The following is a 23,513-nucleotide window of genomic DNA, read 5'->3' as shown; positions in this document are numbered from 1 at the left end:
TTCAGTCTTCTCATGTTCATATTCTGGGTAAGAAGTGGGTCACTGTCATCGCAGGAGAAACCTTGTTTCCTCTCTTCACTCTCCCATGTTTGCTGAGGGCTATGTAAGTACCACGGTAAGCATTTGATTCATATGCATTGTAGTTATTGGGCAGCAAGGTTTCCTTGAATTTACACTCATCTTGGAAGACAGCCTGAAGCACAGTAAGGGGAGGGGGGTGGGAGAACAAAGCAGGTACAATAAATACTTCACAAAAGCCCAGGTCATTTTTCTTGCTCACATTTTTACAGAAGGGCTCGTTGCAGTGAGCAACAGGTGGTGCCTCAGCGACTGTGTCCAACAATAAATCTCCCTCCTCAGTGCTAATTTGGTGTCAGATGAACTCAGATGCCACCTGTCCACATAATGGACTGTGCACTTCCTGCAGCAGATCAACTTAATTAATTCTAAATGATGGATTTCTTCATTTTATTTGCAAGGAAAGATTTCTGTCAGCATCAAGCCTTTTCATAGCTTAATTTAATACCTCCCCTCTGCCAGAAGTCCTGTAAAAAACCTACATGCTAGATGTCAAAACTTCAGTTCTCTTACAAACACCAATGTCCAGGGAGAACTGCTTGCTCAGATAAGAGATTTGATTAACAATGATAAATCATTAGTGATATTTAACTATGCAGCGGGTTCTAACCTGGGAAGACAGTTTTGTTTTTCTCCACATTACATCATGTAAATCCAAGGATAAGGAGTCATCTGGGAGAGTGGAATGCAAGGACAAGGAGGAGACAAATGCAGAAGAAATTAAAAGAGACAGAATAGTTCTCTGACTTCAAATATTTGACGCATGAGATGCCACCAGTGCTGTGCTATTTGGACACCTGTGTGATAACACCATTCAAAGCTTGTTGTGTGTGGGAAAACACACATCTCTTACAGCTTTCAAAAGTGTCTTTGAAGATAAAAAAAACTGGATTGAAACTGGGGGGGAATAGGGGGCAATCAAAGGGAGCTCTGAAGCCAGACCCTGCATTTCTTCAGGAAGACCCAGTCAAGCAAAACAGTTGGGTTTGTGGCACTCTTTAAGGGCTGGTGATCAGACACGACTGAAATAATATTCCTGGGGTGGAACCTCAAAATGTCCCTTATCTATGTGAGAAGGAATCAGTCAAGTTAGTAATGGCTACTGGGCTACGGGTCCTTCACAACATTTGCCATTTTATTAAGCAACTGGAATGTTTTGTTGAAATTACAGCTGTTTCAAAGGAAAGGACTCTGCTATTCCTTGACAAAAGAGATCAGTGCTGTTCATTACTTTGAAATGGGCTCTTCCAAATGCACTTCCTAACAAGCACTTTTACTGCTGAATGTCCTGGAGATGTCTTGCTCATACCTCAGAAATTAAATTGCATTTAGATGACAAATCATCCAGATGAGGACAATCGTGACAGTGTTTCAGTATGGTTTTCATTCCATTCTTAATAGCCATTATTTTCTCATCATTTGCAACTGATCTCACAAAACTGATCATTAAAATAGCCCCAACTGCATATGTTGGCCTTGTAGGGTAGACTTCCTATTTATTTTCCATGCTGGGTTGTTTTTGGTAGGGGGAAGCATGTGGTCATTATTTTACTAATAGCTCTAACTGTACCTCTCCTACACACAATGCAATGCAAAAGGAAATCAACAGGGCTCACTTTTACTAGAATGTGTTTGCAGCACTGAGACCTTAGAAGAAGCCACTCAATTAATCTGTCCTATTTGTAGGACACATTCATTTTCCCAGGGTGCTCCCTGTACAGTCCTATTGGGAAGCTTTAAAATCCCAGACCTCCAACAGCACTAAATAACACTGATGACACCAGGCTGGGCACGTTCCCTGTAGCTGCAAGGCTGTTTTCTCTGCTTGTAATCACAGATTTCCACCAAGAAAAAACCCAAACCAAACCAAACCATTTTAAAACCTCTGCAGTCTTTGTTTAAACCTTGAAAAAGTGTTTGCACTGACACTCACCGTTCCATACAACCTCCCCTTGCTGTTCATTGCAATGAAGAGAGCACTTTTCACCCCAAGCAGGCTGACAACACCTCTCTCTACAGTGGATATCTCAAAGAGACCTGAAGAATAAGACATTAAGCAGAAGTGTTATCACAGAATCTAGAGCTAATCCAAGGCAATTCATATATCATTATTTATTTTAAAAACCTAAGGAACTCATATTTTCTCTATTAGAGTTATCTCCCTAGTCTAGAGGTATACAGAGAAGATCTTGCATTTTCCTGCATGCCATAGGCTTGAAAAATAATTATTCTGAAATCATAGTCACACACTATGTAATCCCTTTGCTCTATCTGACTCTTTTGATCTGTCAAACTCTTGGGCTTTCTTATAAGCAAATTATTTTTATCTAATATACTATACTTCCAGAGGGTTTGTTATTAGCTTTAGAGGAGTGTGGCTTACTATTTTGAAGTCCCACATGACATCTTAGCTGCAAAAGATTTTAGCAACTGCCCTGTGCAGGAAATTCAAATCCATATGACTAATGCTTTTCTTTATTCTTACAGCTACAGAACAGCACCCACAAGAATGAGTAAACCAGGAACAGCAAGCCCCTTCCATGGGACACACCAAGTGTCCCAAAAGAAACAGTCATCTGGGATTCAAAAATCATGCTTTGGCACTTGGAACAAAGCGACGACCTCCCGGATTCAGAAGGCAAATGAGAAAATGAGGACTGAGAAAATGCAGCAGAAGAGTCAGTTTTCAACGTGCTTCGTTTTTTTTCTCATCCGTGCAGTAAAGCAGAGTAACAATAAATTCTACCTAAATTTGGCTAAGCATTTGTGCCATGTTTCAAACAAAAGGGTCCTGATGTTTATTGATCCCAGAGACTTTCAAAAGGCAACAGATTAATAATACCAAGTAACAACATTTGCATTCTGCGAAGGGTAATTATTAGAGTTCACAGCAATTAAGTGACATCTATTCTATTTCATTTCTGGATGCAACTCACTGTATTGGTTTTCATTGTGAACTCCGCTTATCCTTCCATCTGGGAGGATTTGAAGGTGAAACCCGATGCCCACGTTGCAGTAAAGCCTCCGCTGCCTCTTGATTCCTAGCAAATAGTCACTCTCCCAGTTCACATCTGACTTCTCCCCTGACATCCCAGCAATGGACCTGGACAACAGAGATTGCCATCCTCTCTCCAGCAATGTGCCATTAGTTCTGCTTACAACGGGATGTGTAGAAGCAATCCCAGCTAGAAAGCCCAGGAGAACGAAGGCAGGGAACGTCCGGTGAGCGCTGGCTTCGCAGGACATAGTGATGAGGAGTCTTTGTGCAGTGGCCATCCGGTTCACCTCCTGGGCACGTGGTCTGAATTAATGGCCCTAAAAATACCGCCCTTCTTGTTTTTCTCCCTTCAGCATGGTGGCAGAGGCTTATTTTTGGAAAGCAAATAGAGATTGCTGACCTGAAACTAAAGCCCGAGAGCAGTTGGGTTGGGAGCAGAGACAGGCCAGCAGGACTCCGACTGGTGGGGAACATGTTTTGTAGATCCTGCTCCCCAGTGGGCAGCCTCGGTTATATTTGATTGAGCCATCTTTATAGTGCAGAGGCTGTCCCTCCCCACATCATCACTCTGACATCAACAGCCTGCCAAAGGTAAGCCTGCCACGGCTGTAACAGTAACCTGCCGTCCTCCCCGGCTGGCCGAGCTTTGATGAATGCTGTCACCCAAGACTGGAGGCAGGAGTGGGATTTCATTGGCTGTGGAAAGCAAAGGAGTCAAATTGGCCGGCTAGTCAGAAGCCTCACAGCTTCCTTATTTAGAGGAGAAAGTGTAAAAACAGTTGAGGACCTCATCAGTGAGCAATGAAAAGTTTGCAGCCACTTCCTCGGTGGCACTATCACCAAGCGTCTCAGTATTTTGGGGATAATTGGCTCCAAGTGGCCATTGCTCTTTTTGTACACACCCAGCAAATCCAAGGCATCTCTTCCTAAGCGATCCACATGCTAAAGCTTGGTCTGTACCTCTCAAAGGAGAACTCCTGGCTGGTTAACAGACAGGTAAGCCATGCTAAAGGGAGAGGAAGCCCCTGGGCTTGCTCCTGCTGCCTTTATTGCAGTGGCAATTCTGCTGAGCAGGGCGTGCAGGCTGGAGCATTGATCCTGCAGTGACACGTAGCCGGGTACATTCAGTGTTCATGTCGTTCACTGAGGTGACTTCAAGATGATCACATTTATTTGGGGAGGGTGTAATTGCCTCCTGCAGGGGTGCAATTTTATTTGTATGTGCAAGACAAGGACTTAGGTAATGTGCTAAAGAAGAGGGAAAAGGGAAAATGGCCACAGCTCCCTATTGTTTCACTGTCTCCTTTCCCCAAGCGCAAATACTCACTTTATTTTTTTTAATAACATATGACTATCTTAATTTGCCTCTCCTTCCATCTGCCTTGCTTGTTTCCCCTCATTTTGCACTGATACCGTTTCAGCTTCTTTGGGGTTGGACAAATTAATCTTTTAAATTAGTTTCACGGGAGTTATTAAGATATTAGTTGGAGGAAAACAGTTGAGATTTATACAAATATTTTTTGCCAATATGACTGTCAGCTTTTCACAGCAAAGAAACTGCATCTTCTGTGTCATTTGAGATGCCTGCATGTTAAGGAGGAGAGTACCTGGAAGTGTAATTGAACTGAGCACACCCAGCGTGAGAGAGTTTCACATTAGGAGCAGTGTAATATGAGGCCTGAGCCACTGCAAACCCTTCAGCACAAGACCCCTGAGTGAAGGGGAGCCCATGGCAGCCCTGAGGCAGGTGAACAGTCAGATCCAGTGAGGTATGTAATCATGATGGCTCTCTTGAGAGAGGCTTAGCTGTAAAATCATTGGGAGGCACTGGACTAGACCCTGTGCCAGGTGACATTCAAAACCTCTGTGCTTTTGCTGAAGCAGCACTTGAATATCACAGAATCACAGAATATGCTGAGTTGGAAGGGACACACAAGGATTATCCAAGTCCAACTCCTGGCCCTTCACAGAACAGCCCCAACAATCCCCCCACATGCCTGAGAGCATTGTCCAAACACTCCTTGAACTCTGCAAGGCTTGGGGCTGTGACCAAAGGAATTGTACCTTCTGCCTTTTGCTCACAAGAAAAATCTTCAAATCTTTGTCTCATCCTACTTCACCTCAAGATTTTTCATCTATGCAAAACACATATATAATTTTTAGGAAGGAATATCACTAGTACTTTCTGGCCTCTTAGCCCTTGTGAGAGGGCAGTGTCAGTGGGAACCAAAGCCCAGGGTCACTGTTACAAGCATGGAGCACTCATTTTCTAATTTCTCTGCAGTCTGAAGACCTGCCCATTCCCAATGCACATGACTCCTGGAAACATTGCCTGATTTCAGAGCCATCACTGTCTGTTAAAATATGCATTGTAGTATTTCCTTTCCGCTTTTTTCCCCCCTTAAAGAACGTTTCAAGTGTAATGGATAGATTTCCATCATCAGCTTTAATCATCTTTTAATCACCTTTGCATTTTTATATCTTATTCATTAGGTTTCTCATTGCAAAGACAAGCCATGGGCTAAAAGAGTTTCTCTAACCTGTGCTGCAGATTCCCTACAAGGTATTCTGACAGCCCAAGTCAAAGGAACACTTTGTGGGATACACTGTGTCTCATCCCAGCACCCTTGATCCTAGAAGAAATACCAAATAGCAGGACAAAAAAAAAAAAGGGGGGGGATAAATTCTGACAAGTCTATGGGATGCATTGCTTTGCCTTTTAGTCAGCCCAGCTGGAAAGTGACTGCTAAGGGCCATGGTGGACCAGGGGACAGCCTTGCTCTGGTGGTTTCTTCCCAGCAAGTAGATGTGACAGCATTCTGTGTGGAGAGGCTGGCCAGAATGCTTGCAAAAATCAGGACTTCTCCTACTGGACCTGAAAACCAAACTAAATAGCTAAAAAATTGTGATTTCACTGGGACACCTGGCCCTTATCAGAGCAGGAGCCTTGGTATCTGGCCCAAGACAAAGTGGTGTGCAGCTGGGAGATAAAGTGAATACTGCAGTCTTGTGTTGCTCAGCAATTCTGCATCGGAGCTGAAATGAGTCTGGAACCATTCTGAAGTCAGACCTGTGGCCAGTAGTTTGCTGAGTTTCTGTGTATTTGCATATGAAGATGAATTGTAATGTTAATCCTGGAGCTTCTCATTCAACTAGGCAAGCCTTGTTTCCTCTAAAAGATGTCTCCTCCTTGAACTTGTGCTCTTGGCCCATGAAGCAGCTGTTTCCAGAAAACACTCTGTAACCTTTTAATTTTCAGACAGAATGTTGTCCTGGATTCATGTGCCTTCACAGAAGGCATCAAGGGAGAGACCTATAGCATTTGCAGTAAAAGAAACCCTCCAAAAACTCAAAAATGGTAAAAATTTACTTCAGCAGTCAACCTCCACTTACTGGAAATCTTAAGACCCAGGATGACAGTGCTCACTGCCTAATTAAAGTAACGAGTTTTCATTGTTGGTATTTTAGTACAATATTAAAATAATCCCCTTTGGAACACAGCAGCAAGGATCCACTTTCAGATAGTCTAAGAAAAGTCCTGCAGCTGAGCAGTAACATGATATGGATGCAGAGCACGTCTTTCAAAAAAATGCATGATGACTTAGGGATCCTAAGTTCCATTTTCAAATCTCTTTAAAGTCTCTCCCTATTTTAAGGCCTGGAAAGAGCAATCCCTCATTCAGAAGGACAGATTGAAACTGTTCACCTCGCCTGTGAAGCCCCAGGCTGGTGGTGGTCAGAGGAGATAGGAGATTTCCAGGTGGCAAATCTGACTGTTGTGGCAGGGCAAGTGTTGCAGACTCTGGACAACCTGCATAAAACTCTGTAAGCCCAAGAATGACCATGGAGCCCCATCAGACCATCTTTAGTGGTTTGGCATTTGTTGGCCAGCATGTAGAGATTTATAACACAAATACAGGGGCTATTATGAATGAAATATGAATCACAGTATGAAAGCAGCAGGAAAAAGTGATCAAGAATCACAGAATATGCCAAGTTGGAAGGGACCCACAAGGATCATCGAGTCCAACCCTTAGCCCTGCACAGAACCATCCCCAAGAGTCACACCATGGACCTGAGAGTATCAAATACAGCAAAGGTTGTAGGGCTGGGCTGTATTGACACCCAAGGACCCCCAGTAGCCATAAAACTGATAAACACTGAGGAGTGTGTTGTTGGCATCAAGACTAATTTGGATAGGGCCACAGCATAGGTGATTAATCAGCAGCAGGCGTGAGCCCTGGTAGCAGGAGGGTGACAAAAATGGTTATAGCACAATTAATTTGTTATTTGTCTCCCCATTATCCAACAGAGAGGCGGATTTGTTGTCATACCAAAACCCAGAATGAACAAACAGGACAACAGGCAGCAATCTTGGCTAAGACTCTTGAGGGCTAATAAGCTCTTGGAGGCTGAAGCAAACAAACTTCTGAACCAAAACTGTCACCTCATTACAGCTGCTGCCTCTTAAAACATATACAAGACCTGTTCAGACATGGTTTGTTATTGTCAGTAAAGAGGAACCCAAGACAGTGGAGAGTTAACAGAGGTCCTACTTCATCCTTCATGTCACACACACAGAGATCCTGGCTAGGCCACTGGGGCACATGCATGTGAGTACATGGGTAAGAGAGAGGTCTCACCACAAGGGCTCTCGCTGAGATTTCACACACTACAGGCAGGCACAAATCACAGAACAGCTTACTGCTATTTTTTTTTTTGAGGGAAGTGGCAAAAAGTATCTACTCCCAAAGGAAACTGTGGAAGATTTAGGACTAGGGAGATTTTAGTTTCCTTGAAAAAAAAAATCTTGGTTTACTGCTTATTCATGATAAATTCATTTTCTGAAGAGGGAACATCAAGCACAGATACAGTCAAATACACCCATCTTTGCCTCCTGAAGTGGCCATGTCTGTCTCTCCATGTCTTACAGGAGCTGGAATGACAGTCAGAAGACAGAGTGTTGACTCCACGGAGAACCTGTGGCTTCCCAACTGCTGCTGTGCCCACCAGCCCACACTGCTTCTCTCATCACCTCCTCAGCTGTTCCCACTCTGCAGGGACAGGCAGTCCAAGGGTAAAAGGCTGAGCTGGAAAAAACAGAAGTGACAGCCACCAGCCCCCACAGGGATCTGCTTGGTATTATTTATCAGAAGAGAGGAATGACACGGTGCATGTTTAATTTGGGTTTAGTTTGTCACGTGAATGGTTTTCTCATTACAGCAGGAACAGGGATGCTAAATGCCACTTTTAAGTAACAGAATGAATAGGAAAGCAAAAAACCCTTGTTTTTATTGTTGGTGATGAGATTTTGTCCAATGGCCCAGCTGATCAGATCTCTGGGTGACTCCTGACCTGGAAACTATTCAGATTAAATGATGCAATCCAGTATAGATGATTAAAGGCAATTTCTGCCATTTTCCAGGTAACTTCCTTGTGTTGTTGAGGACTTTCTTTCTCTTGCACGTCAATTCTTCATCTGTTGGTCTGGATCCTTCCTCATCTCTTGAAGGGGAATTCTGAAACCTTTTGTGCAGTCATCTGAGCTTTTCCCTGTTTTTTTCAAGCTTTTTTTTCCCTGCATGGTGGGCAACACTTGAAGTTCTGAAGCTCGTAATTCATTTTTTGACAGCAGTTTTGACTTGTAGTTTAATTTCCATAGAAAGAATCCTATTTTTGAAATCTCCTCCTATCCTCTTCTCCTGCCCTTTTCCCATTCTCCCTGCTGTGTTGGTGGGGGAGGAGAAGGTGGGAATATGCTGGGTGGATACTGCATCCTGGAGTCCTGGTCACAGCTACTTGAGGGGTGGAAGTGAAACTCCTCAGATCCCTGATATTTAGGGAAGTAGCATTTAGTTTTTAAATGGAATACAAGACTTGAACCAAAGCATAACAGATGTTTCCAGCACGTGGCAGGATCGCCCACTTGTCCCCAGGAGGTGAGGAAAAGCAACATTACCTCATGTTTTGGCTGCTCTCACAGTACCTTCAAAATCCCATAGGTCAGACAGGTGTGTTACCCTTGTGTGTTACCCTTCCACAGAGGAAGTTATGAGTTACTGGGAGAGTGACAGGAAGGGGAAAGGGGAAATGTGCAGGCTCTCCCACAAGGAGAGAGGAGAGCTTGGTTCAAGGAAAAGGATTCTTAGACCGCTTGAGGTGGGAATCTGCTTCGTATTCAGACACCAGTGTGTAGGTCCATGTCTACTGAGGATTTCAGGTTGCAGAGCAGCCAGTGGGGATTTAATTAATACAGTCAAGGAGCCCAGGAACTGACACAGCTCACCCCCCAGTAGCTGTCTTTTTCGGAGGGAGCTGAAACACTCTTGGGACTCCACCACCTTCATTGACAAGGTCTGTGTTTCACAGGAGCTGAGACACATGGATGCCTTCTACTCTGGAGACAAATCTCTTCCCTGGCACCCAGCAGCCTCCCTGGGAATGGAGCAGCAAATAGACTGCAGGTAAAGGTGTGTTAGCTGGTGTTGGATCCAGCAGCATCTGCAGGGATGTCTGCTTGGAAACCTCTTGCACGTCTGTTCCGATGGCACAGACGTGTTTCTCAAAGTCTGAAAAGGGAACTCAAGTCCATAATCAGCATACTCTTCCTGCACTCTTGTATCAGGTGGGTGTCTCAGTATTCTGGTTGCTGCATCCTGGATGTTTTCTGGGGTGAGATGTGTGTTCAAAGACCATGTTCCTTTGGTTTCATGGAATCATAGAATGGCCTTGGTTAGAAGGTGCCTTAAAGATCATCTCATTTTAACCCCCCTGCCATGGGCAGGGACACCTTCCACTATCCCAGATTGCTCAGAGCCCCATCTAAACTGTCCTTCAACACTTCCAGGGATGGGGCAACCACAGCTTTCTAGGCAACCTGTGCCAGGGCCTCACCACCCTCCCAGGGAAGAATTCCTAGTATACAGTCCAAACCTCCTCTCTGTCAGTTTGAAGCCATTCCCTCTTGGCCTGTCATTACATGCCCTTGCAAATGCTGGAGTATTTGCACATTCCCAGCTACACAAGGGTGGGTGGAGGGTGGCAGCATAATGCACAATCCCGACCCTGCCTGCATCCAGATCTGAACTTGGGAGAACATTTCTAAAAGGCATCAAAACTCCAGGCTGAGCTAAGTGACCCATGAAGGGTTTTGAAACACTTGGCTCCTGTCATCAGTGGCATGAGCCTTCCGTGTGATTAAGACCTTGGCTACCTAGCTAGAAGGAGTTCAGGGACCCAAGGAATGCCTATTCTGCAGCTTAGGCCAGGACCGAAGGTGCAGCTCTGAGCTTAAAGGAGCAATGGGTAGAGGATGAAGTTTGGAGGGCAGAGATGGGGATGTACAGATCAATTACAGCCTCCTGGTGCACTCAAGGCTCTGAAAAAAGTGTCCTTAAAGACTGGGGATTCCTGGGGATTCCACACTCCCTCTGACTGTCCGTTCCAGTGCTGCACTACTCTAAAGGGTAAATATTTTTTTGTTATAGAACTTTGTCCTTAAAATTGTCCAGAAGATCGAATTATTTGCCTTCAGTTCCTGGGACCATAAATTGAACAGGTGTCATCTTGAATTTTCAATGGCTCAAAAATGTCATTTTAGCTTAAAGATGGAGCTGGAGTTTTCCTTTCATGTTGCTATTTATGTGAATCTCTGTAAATAGGCAAACAAGGGTGGGAGGGTAGAGGAGTTTTATTTCATCGTTATTTAGTATAAATGCATTGATTCCTGAGACTTATTAAAAGGGACCTGAGATTAAACTGAATCTACAGGAGTAACAGTAGATTTTTAATTCCCTCTTTGCATATAGAACTATCACCAGAGGTCTGGTAAACCTGCAGGCTGCATTCTCAGAAAGCCATGTAGATGTGTGGCTGAAGCTCAGTTAGCCACCAGAAATTCATCCAAAGAGGAGGTCCACTGGCTAAATGATGAAAAGTAGCCATTTCAGAAGTGATTCTGCATTCTAGTCAGGTTTGCAGGCTAAAGCAAACAGGATGAGTTTTCATAACGTTAGTAATTCAGGTTTTGTTCCTACAGCTCCTTTTCTGAATAGGGGAAAGAGAAAGGGGTAATTTTTGGCTCCCCAACAGCAGCAAAAGTAATACAGCAAAGAGGGCTCAAAGCTATGCCATATCTTATTGAGGAGTTCCAAATTTGTATAGACCTTGCAAGGGACCATTGCTGCAAGACAGGTGAGCTGTTTAAGTCAATGCAACTGCTAAGACTCAGTTCTGCAAAGAAAGATTGAGGTAAAAAAGTCTGTCCAGGAAATGTAAACATGTGGCAGATGGTTGGGATCAATCACTACCCAGCTTTTAGCACTCTGCACTCTTGGAGTCTGTGGTTGTTGGCACCTATGGAAACTGGGACTGCTCACACTCTCAAAGTGCTGCTGCAGATCAATGAACTGGCCTGACTTACGTAAAGAAAGGCACATGTAGAAGGTAGAATGAGCATTAAGGAGAAGAGGGTGCAAAATAAGCAGTATTTTGGTGTGAGATGAAGGAGATGAGACAGCCTCTATTTCAATGGTATAACAGGATTAGTAAAGAAATTATGAACAGAAACATGGAAAAAGGTAAAATATGACACTAGAAAAGTGGAACTGAACTCTGTTCATTCTATGAGACCTGGACTATTGACAGGAATAATGTATTCCCAGGGCCAAGGCTTTGCATTTGTTAATGGCAGACTGCATGAGAGTCCTGTCAACCCATCCCTCCACCTTTCCAGGGTCCTGCTGGATGCCAGCCCTACCCTCATTGTATCAGCCTTTCCTACAATTTATTGTTGCCAACTACAAACTTGTGGAGTAAGGGAAATTAAACTAATCTGGTGCTAGTGGTGGATTCTTCCTCAAATGCCTACTCCATTCATGCAGCATATTGTTTCCACGCCCCAGATTATTATTTATTGTGATTTTCTACCACGTGGTCATCATACATAGTACCCAGAGTAAAAAGGGATACTAAAAAAGCAGGTTGGGTTTCTGCCCGAAAAGACCTTATTCTTTAACTTCATCTTTTTCACCATCATGGCTGGGCTTCGCGAATGAAGATTTGGGGAGGGCTCTACCCACGTGTGACACAAGCACACTGGTGGCTGAAAAGGCCAATACGAGACAGGCATGTCCGGTTGCCAAAGGCACAGCAGAAAGACTCCTTAGGTGGTATATTCTGCCAGGCACGATTCTTTCTGCGTTGTCTTTTCTCCTCGAGAGTGACCCTGCGTGCGTTCTCAAAAGCATCAGCTGCGTTATAGATGGTGTGTCTCCAGACCTCCCAGTTGGAGGCCAGAGTAGACCAGTTATGTTGATCAATGTGGCCAAGGCTGAGATGTTGTTTCAGGGTGTCCTTGTATCTCCTCTTCAGGGCTCCTCTCACACAGCAGGCAGTGGCAAGTTCACCATGAAGCAGGATCTTAGGGAGGCGGTGGTCCTTCATCCTTGAGACGTGCCCTTTTTAACACCCACTTTTTTATCTGTGTATGATTCTAGATCACAGAATATTCTGAGTTGGAAGGGACCCACAAGGATCATTGAGTCCAACTCTTAAGTAAATGTCTGGTTTGCTCCTAATCCATGACCATACAATACACTGAAACCAACTGTAGCTTCCCCCCAAAGCACAGCCCAGAGGTTTTTAATCAACTAGTTTTAATTGATTACACCAATCATTGCATAATATTTTTAAAGCCTGCAAGTCCCATTTTCAGAAAGGGCTGCAGCCACCTCGTTACTTCTTTGTCGGGAACCACAGTGTAAGGTATTTGTTGTGATGGTTTTTAACATATGGAAGATCAAGATCAGATTCCTAAAATATTCTGAAAACCAGTTATAGCTTTAACAGTGACTGCGGTTAAATATAAAACCCAAGTAATTCGTTCTATTAAAAAGCTCAAGTCTTATTTTTATCAAGTGATGTTATGAGGGCATGTTCTAAATCAGCCTAAAGCTCTTGTAGCTACAAGAGCTTCACTTCTGCAACTTTTTAACAGCCCAATTAAGTTGGTACAGCTTCTTGTGCATGTTGTTAGTACAGAATTCTTCCTCTGACACTGCCCAGATCTGACAAACTCCAGAAGATTAAACATTGGAAGAAGACAGGCGAAGAAAATGCAAGAGCTGAATAATAATGTTGAGTTTATTTTTCCCCTGCAAAGACGAGTCTCATTTGGACAGGGTCAGGTTGTGATGGGCACAAAGGACTAAGAAATAATACCATACATTTTATGCATTCATGTAACACTTCTCTTGACATCCCTCTCCACACTACCCTGCACTGCTCCACAAGCACAGGCCCAGTTTAAAGATTATGCTGCTAATGATGATATGCAAGTATTCCAAGCATCCCCTAACCAGAATGTGTACTCCATGCAGGATTAAAGAACAGTTTGCCTGATGCACACTGGACAGGCGGTACGGAGCAGGGTCAAGGCAAGCATGTAGCAGAGCTCTGAAATTTCCTTTTTGATCAAGCAAGTAGTGAGCATATGTTGGCTCACTATGGAATGTGTGCTCAGCTTACTTTAGCGGAGTTTCAGCACTGACCTTTTGCTGCATTCCTCCAGCAGCAGTAAAATGGTTCTGCTTAAGTAAACTGACATATACCACGTGCAAACGCAGCTGTCTTCTCCAGCCCATCATTTCTCCTACTGTTACAAAAAAGCCTGGAGGCATGGCAATGCTGTAATGTAATGTGTAATAACCTCCCACGAAAATAATGTTGTGAAAATTAATTGCGCTCGTGGCACAATAAAATCCACCTTGAGAAACCAGAATTGGCCACAGGAGTGCATGCTAATAGGCCCTGGATTGTTGTACTTTATTACTATTTATTACTATCTGTGTGACAAACACAGGAAGCACCACCTCCAGCTTGACCCATCCTTACCTCTCTCTGATTCCTTTATGTTTTCCATCTTTTGTTCTTGTTCAGCTTAGTTTTTATAAGTGTCTGGCAGGTCTGGTCTCTCACCTGCAGCAAGCAGGTGACTCAGCAGGCAGTTATTACTGAGTAGGATGCTTCTTTAAAGAGCTATTTGTGATGTCAAGTGCTGCCATCAGTGAGAGCAAACCACAGGGGCACAGCCAGATTTTGCACCAATTTGGTGTCATTGCACTGCATGAAGACCAAGGCTTTCCCAGACAGCTTGCAATTCCAAATACCCCTGTTTATGAGATGCATTAAACTCAGACACTTGGGCTTGGCTCTCAGAAAGTGTTGAATGTGTCCCATCTGAAAGCCAACCTGCTTTAGTTTGGGTACTCAAAATGAAGACATTGCTTGGTGTTTGGATACTCAAAAATGAAGACCTTGCTTGGTGTTTGGATGGACAGGAGAGCTCTTTCCTTTATGTGCATGACCTGAGCTTCCCAAAAGTCACAACTGAAAGCATCTTTCCCCATAAAAAAATCAAGTAGAAAACACAAAAAAGACATGGATCCAACATTTATTGCATAAAGCCTGCACTGCCAAATTCTTGATGCCTTTTTCCTAGAATCATAGAATCATTTGGGTTGGAAGTGACCTTTAAAGGCCATTCAGCCCAACCCCCCTGCAATGAGCAGGGACATCTTCAACAGATCGGGTTGCTCAGAGCCCTGCTTAGCCTGACCTTGAATGTTTCCAGGGATGGGGCATCCACCACCTCTCTGGGCAACCTGTTTCATCACCCTCATTGTAAAAAATGTCCTCCTTATATCTAATGTCAGTTGACCCTTCTTTAATTTAAATCCACTATCCTTTGTCCTGTCACAACAGGCCCTGCAAAGAAGTTTGTCCCTCTCTTTCTTATAGATGCCCTTTGAGAACTGAAAGTTCCCCTGGAGCCTTTTCTTCTCCAGGCTGAACAACCCTAATTTTCTCAGCCTTTCCTCGCAGGAGAGTTGTTCTATCCCTCTGATCATCTTGGTGTCCCTCCTCTGGACTCTCCAAAAGATTCTGTGCTGGGGACCTGAGGGCCCCCTCATCGCAACAACCAGGATGTGCTGACTCACCTGGTGGGTCTCACACCCAGACAAGGGGGCAGACTGTCCTAATCAATAAATATCTACTTGTTGTAAAATAATTATGGGCAGAAGAAGAACTGGAAAATGTTGTTGTCGTCTTTCAGCAAAAGATTCCCCACTGTAAACCAAAGTAAGATATAACTGTGGTGGTCAGATATAAATATGGTGTACATAGATAAAGAATCAGCATGACTGAAAGCCTCTTCTTCCAAACTCTATAAATGAATACCCTTCATGTGTTCTGCACATCTCAAAGATTCTTTTTTTTATTTTTAATTAACATGATCCTTTTAATTACAATATAGGTGTGAGATCATGTTGGTTGGAAGGGACCTTTGGAAGTCATCTAGTCTAACCTCCCACTTGTATTAGGACTCCTGCCAGCCCTAGAAAAGATCAAGCCATGGCTGACCTTCATGCTGTATTTCCAGCAGTAGAGAGACAGCCATCTAACTTAACATATGATGATTCCTATAGGGCTAAGAATAATTCTCTGACTAGGGGGATCTTTTGAATACACTGGATGGTACCTGTTGCAAAGACCTCTGGCAGTCGATTTTCCTCTTTTCTTTATTTCTTTTTCTTTCTTTCTCTCTTCCTTCCTTCCTCTTTCTTTTCTTCTTTCTTTCTTTCTTTCTTTCTCTTCTGTGAAAATGTAAGCACCTGAATAATGTTACTGATGTGAATGAATGGGTCTGTTAATTTGTTTTGTTTTTCATGAGTTATGTTCTGCCTACACTGATGCACTGCCAACAAGGGGGACTTGGAAAGCATGGGTTTGAATTTTGTGGAGCTGTATATGTTCTTACTGTTAGAGATAGGCTGGGAAGTGAAATCTTGGGCCAGATGCTGCCAAAACTCCCACAAAGTTCAGTAGGGCTGGTATTTAACATTGTGTTGCCATAAAAAGCCCTGAATTTGGCTTAGGTGGGCAACTGAGTGGAGAAGACTGACTTTAAAGTCAGCCACTATAAGAGCACCCAGCAAAGATCATCACATGAAGGTTTTGGGGCTTTAGCTTTTCAAATTCTGTAGTTTCAGTACAAACAACTTCGATGGTCCTCTTTACAGAGCCATTCCAGTTCAAAACCTGCTGTTTTCATGGGGAGAGCTCCCAGCTGCTTGAGTGTAGTGCTCTGGCTGGAAGGCCTTTGTAATGACCTTTTTGACCCTTGTAATGATCTTTTTCCTGGTATGGGACTTCAATTATAAGGAATTAGCTTCAAATTACCTGTGGGTGCTGGTATTTTCTTCTGAGGCCTTATCAGAATCTGGACATATTACTTAATTCCCAGGTGATTTTAAGTGATCTAACTTTTCTATAGCTGTATAATGTTTCCAATCAGCATAATGTCCTGATCTAAAACTACTTTTTGTCTCTTTCTAATTTATCCTATCATTACCTGGCCCACAGTTTGCAGCTTCATAGAATCACAAAATCACTTAGGTTGAAAAAGATCTTTAAAGACAATGGACTCCAAACACTAACACTGCCAAGTCCACCACTAATCCATGCCCCTGAGCACTACATCCACATGTCTTCTAAATCCCTCCAGGGATGGTGACTCCACCACTTCCCTGGGCAGCCTGTGCCAGTGCTTGATAACCCTTTCTCTGAAGAAATGCTCCCTAGCATCCAATCTAAACCTTCCCCTAGCAAAACTTGTGACCCTTTCCTCTGTTCCTATCACTTATTCCTTGGGAAAAGAGACCAAACCCCACAAGGCTACAACCTCTTCTCAGGGAGTTGTAGAGAGTGACAAGGTCTCTCTTCAGTGCTAACAACAAAAACTCCTCAGGTCTGCTGCCTGTCTTCTACATGACTGTCAACTGTGTATCATTCTTGAATGCTTCCATTTTTAAATCAATTTAGTAGAATAGATTGTTTGATGCAATGGTAGGCTTTCTAAAGGGACTATATAATTTGAAACACAGGGACTTTGCTGGGTGTTGGGCACTTCAGGGGTGAGGCAGCTAATTTTCATTAAGGATACAATAATTTCATTTCAAGCTTTGCCTTCTGCGTTGTGGTCACTCAGAAAGATGCCAACAGTGTATTTTTATCTGCAGTTCATATTTCTCAACAGGAAGACTCCAGAGAGCTGAGGAGCACTATCAATGCAAGAGCAGTGTGGACCATTTTACATGTAGCAACATCAGCTTGCAAGACTTGCCTGTAATTTATGGACTGCCTGGAAGAAAGAACCACTTCCATCGGCAGGGAGAATTGCCTAAAATGGCTAAAAACACATCCAAGATAACAACTGGTGGTCAGGCAGCGGTTTCCAAACAACTACTCAACAGAAGGACTCACATCCTCTTGTGTAGCTGGTCAAGCTCGAGGCCAAGCTCCTGTCAGTGACCCACTGCAGATTCCATCTTTTATTGGCGAGCAAGGAGAGATTCAGTCCTCAAAAAAGGAGGCTTGGCTGGCTTGTGCTGGTAGGATTTCCGCTGTGGAAATAGGCACGAGAAGACTGATAACATGGATGAGGAGGGGTGGAAGGAAGTAGGCCCCTGTTTGTGGAGTGCTGCTATTTCTGCTGGGATTTAAAACTGTCCTTTGGAGCAAAGTTGAAACAGTCACTATAAATGACTTGCATGAGTGAGTACAGAACATTTTGGAGGATTGTAATTTATGCCAGGCAGGAGCTGTTATGGCTCAGTTTAAGGAACTCAAAATAAGATTTCTGGGAGATAACCAAGCTAGTTTCACCTTTGGTAACTTCCCAGTCCAAGACATTCCTAACTTTATGTGTACCGGGTCTGTTCCTGCCTGGGGGCTGAGTGCCTTGAACTCCTATTGAAATTCCAAGATGCTCTGATGACATTTGGCACTGTTAAGAGTTGGAAAGAGCTGGCAGTGCCATGTAGCACATCTCTATGCCCCTTTATCCAAACCTGAATTAATTCAGAGTAAGGATTCCTTCCCCCAAGGTTTTGTCTTCCATGGAAAATCTCTTTAGAAGGAACGGAGAGATATTCTCCATGGGATACTCCTTTGTGCAGATTTAAAATAAATCAACATATTAAGCCAACTGGAGATGAACCATGTCTGCCTGGACACAGACAGTCATGCACGTGCTTCCCAAAGATGGAATAGAAGGTGGGAAAAATTAATCCAGTTCTGCTGAGCAACCAGGAAGGCAGACATGGAGCCCTGTCTTTCTACCTCTCAGGTAGATTGAGAGCATTTTATAACACAAAGGCATAGCTGTATCCTGTCACCTTGATCCACACAGTGGATCTCTCTCCATTCTCAGAGAAATATTTGTACATTACGAGACTGATTTCTAAGTTTTTAGAAAGGCTGCTTCTCTAAATCTTACATAGTTTTTTTCTGCTAGTTTTATCCCTGTTAGTTAAGTCGAAACCCTTCTTGGAACATGAGGTACAAACCCACCTCCTCCTTACTCTTTGCACCCTTAGAATATTTACAGATGGTTTTCATATTCCCTTTCAGTTGTCATTCAGCCAGTGTCGCTCTGTGTGTATCTCTTCAAACGCAGCACCCTTGGAAGGACACGCGAGGGGGACACAAATTTTGCCCTCAGTTACACCTGTGTAATTTTGGAGTAAGACAGTGAACTTTGGTAGACTTTGAATTTACATGAGCAAAACACAGAGCAGGAAGTGAATGCCAAATAAAAACTAGGAAGACAATCAAAACTAACATCACATCCTGCACGCCCCAGACTGCACAAGGTTAGTGCCTTTTCTATCATGATATTTTTTCCTTGCATTCACACTGAGTGAATATTTAGAAGTTTGGAAGTGCAACAGCCACCTGGAACATGCCAGTACAGACCATGGCTCTTGTGAGAAGTGAAGATATCACCATTATGTGCTGGTCCATGCAGATTTCTTTCACGATTCTATGTTACATAGATTATTTGATACTAGATACTTCAAATTTATAGGACCATGATACAAACCATGACACAGTAACCTTGTTTTGCTCTGTGACTTCTTTTTCCGATGGGTATCGATAATTATTCCCACTAGAGAAAATCTCTCCACCTTTTCTCAGCCCTGCATAGGACTGGTTGAAAGTGCTGTTCCATGTCAGTTCTGAAAGCAGAGGAACTGGTGAATGAGATGGGAACTGTGCATCACATACTTATGTCCACAGTACATTTTCCAGTTAAAAACATACATGACATAGAAATGAAGTGCCCAAAGGAAGTTTTGCTTGCTCAAACTGTCTCATCTTCCCCAAGCTGCACCTGCCACTCCACTCTTTATACAGTGTTCCAGCACCTCTGCAGTCTTTTTGGTGGCCTGTCCATTCTGCCATATTCCACTAAACATATAGGCTGCATATATGGGATGCAAAATTACATCAGCTATTTTCCAGCCATATCCTTTGGCCTGGTCTAAATTGTGTTCCTGTTCCAGCTGGCTTCCTTGATGGAGAGGGACTCTTTATAAGACTTTTTACAAGACTTTTTACAAGACTTTTTACACAGGTGTGTAGGGACAGGACAAGAGGGAATGACTTCAAACTGACAGAGAGTAGGTTTAGACTGGATATAAGTAGGTTTAGATTGGATATTAGGAAGAAATTCTCTACTGAAGGCACTGGAACAGGTTGCCCCAGAGAAGTTGTGATACCTCATCCCTGGAAGTGTTGAAGGCCAGGTTGGATGGGGCTTGGAGCAATCTGGTCTAGTGGAAGGTGTCCCTGCCCATGGCAGAGGGTTGGAACTGGATGATCTTTAAGGTCCCTTCCAATCCAGGCCCTTCTGTGATTCCATGATTCCCTATAATGATAGTTGATAGGTCCTCCTAAGCAATGGACTTTGGACATGGCACTCAGTATGGAACCTTATAGAACAAGACAGAGCTTGCAAGACTGACTTCACATCTTAATCTGACTCATTTCAACAGCTTTTCTCTTTATTATAAACGATAACCCTGTTTTTCTCCCTTTCCAGTTTATTCTGAAGTGGGAATTGGAAATAAGGAACTATGAACCACCTGTCTTTACCCAGAATCTGGCCTAGCCTCTGAGAAACAACCTTCAAAAGAGCTTTACAGATTTCTTATGGGTTTCTCTATAGCTTAAAATCATCAGGGCAGCCTGTACCATGTGCAGAGAAAGAAGTTAGCCCATTCCAAATGGAAATTAAGATGCAATTTATATGCCCACTTCAGATGCTGTGAGCCTGCCACCCATGCTGAGCCTGTAGTCACCCATGGAAGCACTTGGTACTGAAGCATGGGACATGAATATGTTTCCAAGAACTGAAATGCTTTGCTTCTAAATATTCAAAAATGCATTTTCAAGAGTAACAAGCACATAAGACAACTGGCTGTGTCTGAGCTCAGTCAGATTTGGTAACCTCAGGCTGCCTTCACCATACATGCTCTCCCCAGGGCCCAGCCCAGGAGCAAGTTGTTTGTCCTTGTGCATAAGAATATATTCTTCTAATTCTGTGGTCCCACGGGACCACAATCCTGTGGTTGCTACTGACTTCTACCACATCCACTATCTAGTATGAAGTAATAAATGTATTTTTATGCAGTACTGATGGTGTGCTCTGGTACTTCCATGAGGCAAAGATACAAGAAGAGGGCAGGCATCTCTTTACACTGCTGACCTGGTGTGAATACCAGCAAATAGCTATATATTTTTGGATATAGCACAGGCAAGAAATAAGAGTAAATGAGGCCTGCAAGGACTAATGCTCAAAATATCATGCAAGTGTAAATTAAACTTTCTGCCAATGAGGGGAAAATGAGACACAGATGAAATAAACTGGTCAACTTTTAAGCTCACAGAAATCACAGAACTGGGTTAGAGTGTGTGATCTCAGTCCTAACTGAGATGGAACCAGGTGTTCTTTAAGGTCCTTTCCAACCCAAACCATTCCATGATAATTTCCTCCTTTACACTATATCTCTTCTTCCATAATCACCTTCTGTGGCTTCACTCATCTCTGATACAATGGGAAAAATTATAAAATAACTTTTTATAATAAGATTGTGCTCTCCAGAGAGAACTACTGCAGAAGGAAAGACCCCAGATGCCATTCCCACCCCTCTGGGCAGTGCCATCTACCAACAGGATAATTTCTGGCATGGCAGCAGGGGCAGGACAAGGTCTGTACATCTGTGTCTCAACTGCCTGCATTCTGCTGCCCTTGTTTGCCACCAGTTACCATGTGAGCAAACAGACAGGGATCACAGAGCTGGGGACAATAGGTGAAGGTCAGTAACTTAGATCCTTGGCAAATCAAGACCCTCGGCAATTTTTTTTTCCTTGCAACAACCTCAGTTCAGACTCTGCAAAGGGCACCTGCAGTTTACAGTGGTCGCCACGAGCAGGTTAATAAAGCTGAACGACGGCATTTGCTCCTCACTCCTCCTAGTGGCAAAAATTTTTTATTCAATACGAGCCATGCCTGCAATTTTACACGACATTTTCAAGGCATTAGATCCTGTCATCCTTCCAAGGAATAGTGCACTGCATATACAAATAGAAAACCTCATTCCCATTAAGTCACTTTCCTCTTAATCTTGAATAGCTTTTCATGACCCAAACAGGGTTTCTGAGAAGTTACAGCCTGGATGTTACAGTTGCTGGGTACAGATCAAACAGAAAGTACAGTTTAGGTGATCCCATCTCTATATTCTGGTTTTTTTTTTTTTTTCTAAAAGGCAGCTAAAAATCTGCTGTTACCACCACTTCCTTGGGAATAGACATGAAAAATGGGAATAATACATGTTGTGTCAAGGATCCTTCTGACAAAGATTCCCTCTGGCAGGACAATTCAGCACTTCCAAGGGTCAGACTTCAGTAAGCAGAACTAATAGTCTCCCCATACCATTCCAAACCACTTTGACTTTCCAAAACCTCATCTCTAGAGCTTGTTTGTTCTTTTTAGTACCAAAGACCAACTGCTGACAAGTTTCTATGCAACCTCCTGAGGACTGAAAACACACATTCAAAAAATAAAAGGCAAAAAGCTTAACTATTTTCTTAGAAATTAGCAGCAGTTTCACCAAAGTGCAACTAAATTAAATGGTGTCTTCCTGCTTTGGCAAAGGAACGGGCATAATTTTTATTAACAAATAGTCTAGAAGTATAAGCAAGATGTTTGCTCAAGGACTGCTGGTGTTCCACAGGCTCCTTGTTGGTGGATGTGATGACTGAAGGGAAAAATAAAACTAAAAATCTGTAACACAGACCTTTATCACAACACAGATAAGTCTTAGAGCTTATAAAAAGGGGTACTTCTGCCACCACACCTTTCCTAAACAGAATAGTGTTAAGAGCACTTGCTTTTCTGGGACCAGAGTTTGATTTCAGCTGAAGGCCAGCAATGTAAAATGAGCTCTAATAGGATTAATCCAGCTCCTTCTAGATGAATTCACATCCTTCTTTTCCAGAACACCAAATTAGGTTGCATTACTTGCGTGATTCCTCTTTAGAAGTCGCTGGCAGAGGAAAAGAAAGTATTTAACAGTTCAGCAAGAGATGTTTGCTGGGTCACTTAAGTGGCTTCTTACAGCACGCAGGACTCAAAAATACTAAGCTGAGAGTCTGTTATTACACAGTGACTTTATACACATCATGAACTGGTGATTATTCCTTGGATTCTCTGTGAGAATTTTAAATTATGCAGTTTCCCCACAAGGGAGCTTTGCCATCTTTGCATTTGTCAAACTAAATCACTTTCAAAGAAAATCACAATGGAGATAGAAAAGAATTTGGGTTTTAATCAGCTTTCAGGTTCTCCAGTTTTCAAGTATTGCAGAATTTCAGCAATACACAGGCAGAGATTTCTGATTCCAGCTCTGCCAGGATCCCCACACTTCCTACACAGCAGAACTGGGGATCTGAGGAGTCACCTGGGACCTTCCCCTCCCCACCTGCTTTGCCACGAGCCCAACAGTCCTGGCAATCCCAGCAATCCCAATTCCAGACAGGACTTTCCCTGTGGCCAGTCTCTGCATAGAAGGGCTCCTTCCAGTCTCCTGGGTCCACAGCTGAGTTCCAGGATGTCCAAGAAGGAGGAAAACCAGTTCCCAATATCGTCCTTACCTGCCATCACTGGGATGCAAGGTTGGTTTGGTTGGGGTTTTTTGACTGGATTCAAGTTCGTCCCAAGAAATTCCATAGCTGCATCTTGAGCTGTCTCCCCAGAATTTCTGATTATTCATAAAATGTTAATAACTAATAAGCAGCAAATTATACCTGTACAACAGTCCAGAACACTTTAGTGTTCCTATTAAGTTGTTCATATGACACACTTGTCAATATGAAGTCTGAAAATGAAGCAAAAACCAAACATAGTAAAAAAAAAAAGGAAGAAATAATAATTAAAAATTCTAATTATTGTCACAGGTGTATAATAATTTGATTTTTTAAACACTCCCATGATTTACAAAATGTAGCAGGTTAAATGTTTGATTAATGT

The 23,513-nt window shown here is 43.1% G+C and overlaps 1 protein-coding gene and 1 long non-coding RNA gene across 6 annotated transcripts; one reads left to right on the top strand and one right to left on the bottom strand.

Annotated features, from left to right (window-relative positions):
• FGF6 (fibroblast growth factor 6) lies at positions 1-3,570 on the bottom strand. Its single transcript, XM_008930282.3, has 3 exons — positions 3,015-3,570; positions 2,012-2,115; positions 1-193 (listed from the first exon to the last, which is right to left on the bottom strand). Exons 1-3 carry the CDS (start codon positions 3,352-3,354, stop codon positions 17-19), a joined length of 621 nt encoding a protein of 206 aa, XP_008928530.1. The 5' UTR covers positions 3,355-3,570; the 3' UTR covers positions 1-16.
• A 327-nt stretch (positions 3,571-3,897) lies between these two features.
• LOC108641998 lies at positions 3,898-20,708 on the top strand. Of its 5 annotated transcripts, XR_001922387.2 has the most exons (5): positions 3,898-4,072; positions 8,010-8,215; positions 9,446-9,701; positions 17,175-17,692; positions 18,551-18,818. It is a non-coding gene; the product is annotated as an uncharacterized LOC108641998 (long non-coding RNA). The 5 variants fall into 5 exon arrangements; XR_001922388.2 differs by lacking the exons at positions 17,175-17,692; positions 18,551-18,818 and adding an exon at positions 20,025-20,708 and having other exon boundaries at positions 3,900-4,072; positions 8,010-8,153; XR_001922389.1 differs by lacking the exon at positions 18,551-18,818 and having other exon boundaries at positions 3,900-4,072; positions 17,158-17,183.
• Positions 20,709-23,513: the final 2,805 nt, after the last annotated feature.

This window comes from Manacus vitellinus, unplaced genomic scaffold (assembly GCF_001715985.3).
Source record: "Manacus vitellinus isolate BGI_N305 unplaced genomic scaffold, ASM171598v3 scaffold_90_pilon, whole genome shotgun sequence".
Taxonomy (NCBI): domain Eukaryota; kingdom Metazoa; phylum Chordata; class Aves; order Passeriformes; family Pipridae; genus Manacus; species Manacus vitellinus.
The sequence above is the reverse complement of the archived record's forward strand: the minus strand, read 5'-3'. Positions and strand labels throughout refer to the sequence as shown.

Bases quoted from the DNA above. Each gene is read 5' to 3' on its own strand.
- FGF6 (XM_008930282.3), bottom strand. From the start codon at position 3,354: ATGGCCACTGCACAAAGACTCCTCATCACTATGTCCTGCGAAGCCAGC. The intron at 2,116-3,014 runs GTGAGTTGCATC...CTTATTCTTCAG, and splicing joins TCACAATGAAAACCAATACA to GTCTCTTTGAGATATCCACT. The intron at 194-2,011 runs GTGAGTGTCAGT...ACTGTGCTTCAG, and splicing joins AGGGGAGGTTGTATGGAACG to GCTGTCTTCCAAGATGAGTG.